This window comes from Aulonocara stuartgranti, assembly GCF_965226115.1.
Source record: "Aulonocara stuartgranti genome assembly, chromosome: 17".
In the NCBI taxonomy this organism is placed as follows: domain Eukaryota; kingdom Metazoa; phylum Chordata; class Actinopteri; order Cichliformes; family Cichlidae; genus Aulonocara; species Aulonocara stuartgranti.
Window position 1 is genome coordinate 7,773,572 of NC_138953.1, and position 7,608 is coordinate 7,781,179.

General features: G+C 41.2%; 1 protein-coding gene across 1 annotated transcript; it reads right to left on the bottom strand.

The window, feature by feature from the left end:
• Positions 1-458: 458 nt before the first annotated feature.
• On the bottom strand, positions 459-7,298 carry LOC309691967 (fetuin-B; the record flags this gene model as incomplete). Its single annotated transcript, XM_082510047.1, has 7 exons — positions 459-1,138; positions 1,969-2,055; positions 2,852-2,959; positions 3,451-3,617; positions 4,392-4,479; positions 6,089-6,199; positions 7,080-7,298. The coding sequence occupies 7 exons, from the start codon at positions 7,296-7,298 to the stop codon at positions 695-697; spliced, it is 1,224 nt and encodes a 407-aa protein (XP_082366173.1). The 3' UTR covers positions 459-694.
• Positions 7,299-7,608: the final 310 nt, after the last annotated feature.

The following is a 7,608-nucleotide window of genomic DNA, read 5'->3' on the forward strand; positions in this document are numbered from 1 at the left end:
TTTATGTTAGCCCTTTGATGCCTAATTTCAGCAGGGATGGGCTTGATAGAAATTGTAGGAATATAAATGCAGCTGCAGCACGGCAGCTAAAGATTTTGCAGCTGCAGCTGGTTATTTTCTCATTACTTTTTTTAAAACACCCATTTCCTTCTATAGTTCTTCATTTTGTAAAAAATGTGAGAATTATCAAAGAATCAATGAAACATGCTTGTAACACAGGGGCTGCATTTTGCAAGGATATCTGAATTAGAAAAGCGCATGAAAGTTATCAGCTTTCTGATCCATGTTGTTTCACTCAAAACATTCAATTATTTATTAAACTGGTTAAGATTAGTTCCATTAAGACTTTTATTGACAAATTCAGCTCTTCAATCAAAATTGTATGTACTACCAAATAAGTGTAGGCATTGTCAGACTATGAGTGTAAGAATTTGAAGATTCTGATGAGGGTTTCAAAACAAGTTTTATTGAAATTTGTAATAACATCTGAAGCTATTTTGCTGCATTAGAAGCAGTTAACAGTGCAGCAGTATTAGAGGTCATTTCAGGGCCAGTGAAAAGAGATAGGTTTCCTCTTATTAGCACAAATTATTTTTATGCTTCCAGCAACAGAAAGTGGAACCGTTTATCAGCGTAGGCTCTCGCTGGATAAATCAGAAATGGAAAAATAGACTCCTGAACAGAGCAGCAACACTTAAACAGTGGTGTACCGAGCTGGACCGGGACAGGATCGGAAAGGAGAGGGCCCACTGGGGAAATCAGACAGGAAGACAGGGTGGTGAGAGGGCGAGGTGTTGTTCAAAGCCTGGCGTTTTTCACGGTCACGCCTCTGGTAGCGGAAGTTAAAAGGGGGACGCAGAGCCACAGGGCCTCCGATTTCCTCGGAGGATGAGTCAGAAGCCTCAGTGAGTAGACCTTCAGCAGACTCACTGGAAGAAGAGCTAAGAGGGACAGCTGGGTTAACAGCCACAGAGGGGTCAACGGGTACAGGGTGAACGGCAGTGGGAAAGGGAGGGTCAGAGGGAACAGGCTGCGGATCGTTTCCTGGGCCGCCAATCACAGGTGGGAACGTCGGGATTGCTGGGTTTTCTGGGAGGTCGTGACCCTGTGGCTGCACCGGCCGGAGGACATCCACATTCTGAAGAGACGAAGACAACACCACACCAAATGAGAACTCTTCTGGCTGCACGAATGAATTTTACTCAATACTGTAAAACTACTTTACAAACCACACGCTCTAAAAAGAACTGAGAAGACAACATAATTACAGCGCAGGAGCATACAATTTGAAATCTCACACATAGGATTAAACACACACACACAAAACCACCAACTTGTAAGATATGACAGAATAATTATATGACCACTGGCTTCCATTCAGAGAGTTAAATGTTCACTCTAAAGGTTACTTTAGTAAAAAAAAAAAAAAAACCCTGAAAGAAAACAGAGAACATGAAACATTCATCAAGTCAAGGTCAAGCAGTGGGTTGTTACACTCCCAACTCACAGTCCCACAGTGTGAACTGACACTAAATGCTACACTTTTCCAGTAGTTTTTGCTTTTTTTTCTCAGTTACTGACATTCTTCTATTAATGCATTTCAATTTTCTGTTCACTTTTGGGTTGCGGATAATTCAGCTGCTATCATTGTTACACCTCCGCTGTGATTTTCCTGCATGTAGGACGTTCACAGTTTTTGATAGAGAACAATCAGAACAGGTTTTTAGGTCAAATCTTGCGTGCACACTGAATGTTGGCTTTTCTATAAATCTAAATCTGTTCTTCTTCTTGTCATGGGAGAATAAGAAACATGTTCAACATGCAGTCCACATGCAGTCACTTCTATTCCTTTCCTCCTCATCATACTGATTCTTATAGTTGTGATTTTATAGGATCTTTGCATAAATGAGCTGCCACTTTGGCTTAGCAACGCAATATTAAAAAATATTACGTAATTTCCTCCCATACCTGTACTTTAAACATCTCACAGGACGTCTGGACATCAGGATCAGTATTCGTGTCTCCATGTACAGATCCTGTGCAGAAACCTGCAGTCTGAGAGAAGAGTGTGAGACATTTGGTAATGTATTTCTGTGACATACTGGGAGACTATTAAAAAGTAAGAGTATGACACAGGGTGGGTTAAAATAATTAAAATAAAATGTACATTCCTTCTCATTAGCATTAGTTCAGGCAGAAAATGAAGTTAAGCTCAGCAACAGTCCCTGCAGCTCAGCTGATGTTTTTACTAGAAGCTGATATCAAAGCCTGCTTTACCCTGCAAATAATTGTTGTGCATCTGCAAGCCGCTTCGCAAGCCACCTGCACCCCACCACCACTATTCATGTCTGAATGAGCCTAAACCATTAAGTGACGTCACATTTTAAACGTAACCAAAGTAGTCATGTCAGCTAGTAAATTATCCATGAAATTATCCAGATGTCACACACACAATGGTGATCAATGAATTGATTTGTAATTAAGTGCTGTTTCAGACAGCGCTGCTTGACTATGTCTGAGTGCTAATTCATCATTAATATACACTTAGCGGCCACGTAAATAGATCTAGAATTTATACAGCTCTTCCATGAATTTCACCTTTGTGAAGTTTGTAATGTTCAATTTTTGTTGACCTTGGAAATGCTTTTGTCCTTCTTGTTTACATACACAAGGAGGCCACAAAATCTGCTTAGCTGGGACACTAAGGACCTAAAAATAAATAATCTCCAAAAGTGGCATGACTAAACAATACAGGAATCCTAAAAAACAATAAATTAAAGCACATTGTACGAGTGTATCTAAATTGGTGTGTGAATGTGTCATTTTTTTCGAGTAACTTCTATACGAGTACCTCTGTGTCCGAGTCGAGTGTCAGTCGCTGGCAGGTGCCTCTTTCTGTCACTCCCTCGGGGCATTCTTGCACTGTGTATTCCACAAAGGTGGCTTTTACTGGCAGAGACTGAAATATAAAAATAATATAGGAAGAGAGGAGCAAACTGCAAAAACAAACACAAGCACAGGCACAAATAGAGATGGCAGGGTTTTTTATTGCGGCAGCTATCATGTTGGTTTTTCCATCCTGAAGCTGGACTATCATATGCAAAAGCTGTGTACTTAGCTTTGGTCCCCAAGCAAACTATTCAGTTTTTCTCATTTGCTCCCCAAACAAAAGCTGGGCCATGGAGGAAAGTGCCTTCAGTGATCCTTTGCAACCTTGCCAGACTCGTCTATAACTATTGCGTGATGGTGATGCTTGTGCAATAATGGTTCTTATCTGGAACACAGAAGCTCAAAGGTGCACTGTACCTTCTGCATATGTATACCCAGAGAATTTCCTTAAGTGTGATTTCCCCCCATAAACATAATGTTTGACGCACTGTCAAGCAATAAAATTAGCCCCGCAGCTTTCTTTCCCCCCATCAAAGTTAATAACAGTATATCTAGCGATACCTGTACAGCAGCTCTGGTAATTTTTTTCACCCCGAGCCCTGCAGCCATAGTGGACGTCCTTTTATAGGATACCAGAGTGACCCGAGCAGCAGTCATGGCCTCGGGGCTGTCTACGGAGAGCAGGAGGGGGCATGTTGGGCAGATCTGCTGGAGTTTCTCTGGAGAATCTGCAGAAACCAGAGAACTGAATAAGAATGAATAAGTAAACGTCTGTATTAAATTACATGAGCAAACAGATGATAGAGACTGGATAAAGCAGTGGCACTAAATTTACAGTGAAAGCAGAAAAGGAAAAAAAGTCATGTCATTTTGAACGGATACACAACTTTTTGCTGTCCAAATGCACTTAAATCGGACATCTACATCTCTTTTCATGACAGTGAGGTGTAACCTGCTTTTGCTGATGTCTCCAAAGTAGCACCAAACCAAACGCTGTGGCAGTGAGAGAGAAGGGAAATCGATTGAGATCGGGGCGAAATCATAATTTTCACGCTCGACCTTTTGATTTGTCATAGTGGGAAATTCACTAGTGTGACTAATTGATAATTAATTAGGACTCAGCTCCATTAGACTGGGCCATCATTAATGTTATTAGTTACACCTGCACGTAACAAATTGAGATACTCACAGTGAAACGTCGATACTTTTCTCTCCTCAGGTCTTTGCTGTTCTTTCTTATGAGAATTTTTCCCTACTGGATATTTACAATTTCTTTGTTTTAATTCAATATTTTCTTTACCTTAAATCTCCAGCTTGATGTGGTATCCAAAGCAGCACATGCCGGCTGCATGATCTCTGATGCTACACATTATTTAAAGATATCGATAAACAGTGGGTATCTAATAATAGACGTTATGTTGCGACTCATGTTGCACAGCACTGTATGCATGCGACCTTCTGTGTATGTGAGCAGTTAGTGGTTAGGAACCTGCTAACGTTACCTGGCACGAGAGCACAGTCGTAGCTGTATAAGTAGGAGTAGCCCTCTGGTGTGTGCAGGATGGTGGTGTTGCAGTTGCCAGAGATTTGCTTTAAAAAAAAAAAAAAAAGATAAAACAGACAGAATTCGTGATTGGCCCAATATCAACCACTTCACTACAAAGACTTGGCACAATGTGTTCAAACAGATGCAAGACAAAAAAACTTTGAATGTACTCTTCTATCAGTGAGACCAGTGTGAGTGTTTTGGCTTGTGTTACTTCTTCAAAGGGCTGTTTTTGGCTTATAAGTCGCTCACCTATACGGAAAAGAAATAAACTCATTTGAATTTCCCATTGCCGTAAAAAAAAGGTTGTGTTTGTAAGTTTTAGAGGACCGACATTCACCAGCCACTTTGTTAGGTACACTATGCTGCTAGTACTGGTTTGGACCACTTTTTGCCTTCAGAGCTGTCTTAATTCTTAATAGCACAGATTCAACAAGGTTGCTGGAAATATTCCTCAGACATTTTGGTCCATGCTACGTGACAGAATCACGCAGTTGCTGCAGATTTGTCCGCTGTACACTCATGATGCGAATCTGCTGTTCCACCACATCCCAAATGACCTTTGTGACATGATGCTTTATCCTGATGGTAGCAGCTATTAGAAGATGGTTACACTGTGGACACTTTCGGCAACAATAATCAGGTAGACTGTGATGTTTAAATATTTATTTGGTACTATTATTTGTTAAAATGTGCCAAGAAATGATCCCCCACAGCGTTACACCACTTTCACCACTTCCGCTGATATAAAATTAGGATGGATGCATACATTCATGTCATTTACACCACATTCTGACCCTAACATCCAAATGTCATAGCAGAAATCCAGACTCTTAAGGGAAGTTCAAGTTTTTCTACTCTTCTGCCTTATCTGACACGAGTAGGGCACCCAGTGTGGTCTTCTGCTGCTGTAGCCCGTCTGCTTAGAGGTTTGTGTTGTGCAGTAAGAGATGCTTTTCTGCATATCTTGGTTGTTTCCTTGCTGTCATTTGAAAGCTGTCTGGCTGTTCTCCTCTGACCTCTGATGCCAGCAATACATTTTCACCACTCACTGGTTGTTGTTTCTTTGAGCCCTAGAGATGATTGTGTCTCTCATAGTCTGATGAGCCCAGTCCAGCCTGTCTGCTATCAACAATCCATTAATAAACCAACAATCATTAACGAGCAGTTGAACAGATGTACCTAATAAAGTGGCCCATGATTGTCTTGCTGATGGTTCCTTCCTTTTGTCAAAGGAGCTGCTTTCAGGACTAAATCAATAGTTTTTTTTATAATGGAAGTTTCATAAGTAAAATATGTAAAATATGTAAACCATAAATATCTATTTTAACAGAATAGATTTTTCCATTTTGTGGGAAAGATTTCCTCCAAATGCCCAGTTACTGAAGAGTAATACATTTATGCTTTGAAAAAAGTCACAGTAATAAAATAGATCTGCCAGTGGAAATGGGTAAAGTGACTGTGACTTCTGAAAGAACGCCCTGACACTTCCAAAAACTCAAAAATACCTTCATGTATATGGTTTAAGTGTGACTTTCTTACATTGTCCAGTTACAGTGTGGGACATATCTTATAAACAGTGCCTTCAGGCATATAGGGGCCTCCTACTCGTGCGGACACGTGCTCTTGTTTGTATACGTGTGAACATCCTACCGTTTCCATGAATGGCCTGACGTCACAACGTTTCCATGGTTTCTTGCTGCCTGTGTGACACTTGGTCTCCAGGACTTCCAGGTCGAGGTAATACACGTTGCCTGCCGGGCCCTGTAATTCAGAGTATAAACACATGCGATAAAGGAGAGCAGGCATTAACAAAGCTATGAGGCTCAAATTTATGAGACGTCCTCCTGCCAAGTAGCATCATTTGTTCTGTTAAGTATATCAATAAGGGACCATTTAGGAGGTGCTCTGTGTAATTCCACACAACACTTTGTACAATAATGATTTGTCAACACTTTGCGCCACAGTAATAGCAGCCTTTTTAGGTCATGAAGTTGATCTGAGCCTCTTAAAACCTGATCTATCCCACAGTCGGGCCACTATAGCCTTCAGCAGCTGACAGCATGAAGTTCATAAAGTCTGTTGTGCAAGGTTTGTCCCAGCAGTGCTGGACTGAAATGACCTGGACTTTATTAACACTCGCTTCAATCCTAGAGGCCTTTTTTCACGAGGCGTGAAAAAGGAATGGCTTCCCGTTTTATGATATAAAATTATGTACTTTGATCTTAATGCTACATTTATTAAAAGCGACATGCACTGATGGCGGCCATTCGCACCAAAGTGTTTCTTGTTGTTTTTAGTACTTATGTTGCTGCTCCCTAATGAAACTGCTGCTGTTTTTCACAGCTTTCATGTAACCCAGCGGGTCCTCAACTGGAGAATCTAGAAGCCACAGCGAGTCCTGGAAAAGGGTCATTTCTGATTTTTGTTGTTTTAAATCTTATCAAATGGGCTTCCCCTGACATGAATCTGGTCATGGCTGTTCAATTCAATTCAATTCAATTTTATTTATATAGCGCCAAATCACAACAAAAGTCGCCTCAAGGCGACTTTTGTTGTTACATGCTGTTACATATAAACACTTCCCACCCTGGTCTAGGATGAACAAACGTGTTTTACAGCCTCCTCTGGTCTTTGGACTAACCTGAGCGTGCAGATGAACATTTGCGATGCGGTTCAGGGCAAACTTGTATCCTTCGCTGCGATCCTCATTGATGTAAGTGACGGCCAAGCGAGACAGCTTCTCCACCGCTTTGTCGTTACAGGGGATGGGAGCAAGTTCAACTGGCATTAGTACGACACCCTCTCCACACACACACAAGATGTGAATGGATAGTGATATTAGATGTAGTAATTTGTCCATGACGGCAGGTGGTTTTAGACAGGAGCCAGAAGACTGGGCAGTTTTATAGTGAAGTTTGTTCCCTTGTGTTTGCCTTCAGTCGAGGCATTGACTTTTGGAATCAAAACAGGACGAACAGGACAGCTGAAATGACGCCAAGGACAAAGTTTATTTGACGGCAGAGAGCTGACTTGTGAATGGATGTTCCTGGTATTTATTTAACCCCTGGAACACGCAGTCGTCAAAGGCAAATAGAACCTATGTCAAAACGGCCATTCAATATACTTATTCCTGTGGCTCCAATATTAAGTCTGGGGGTTATTTTATTGTT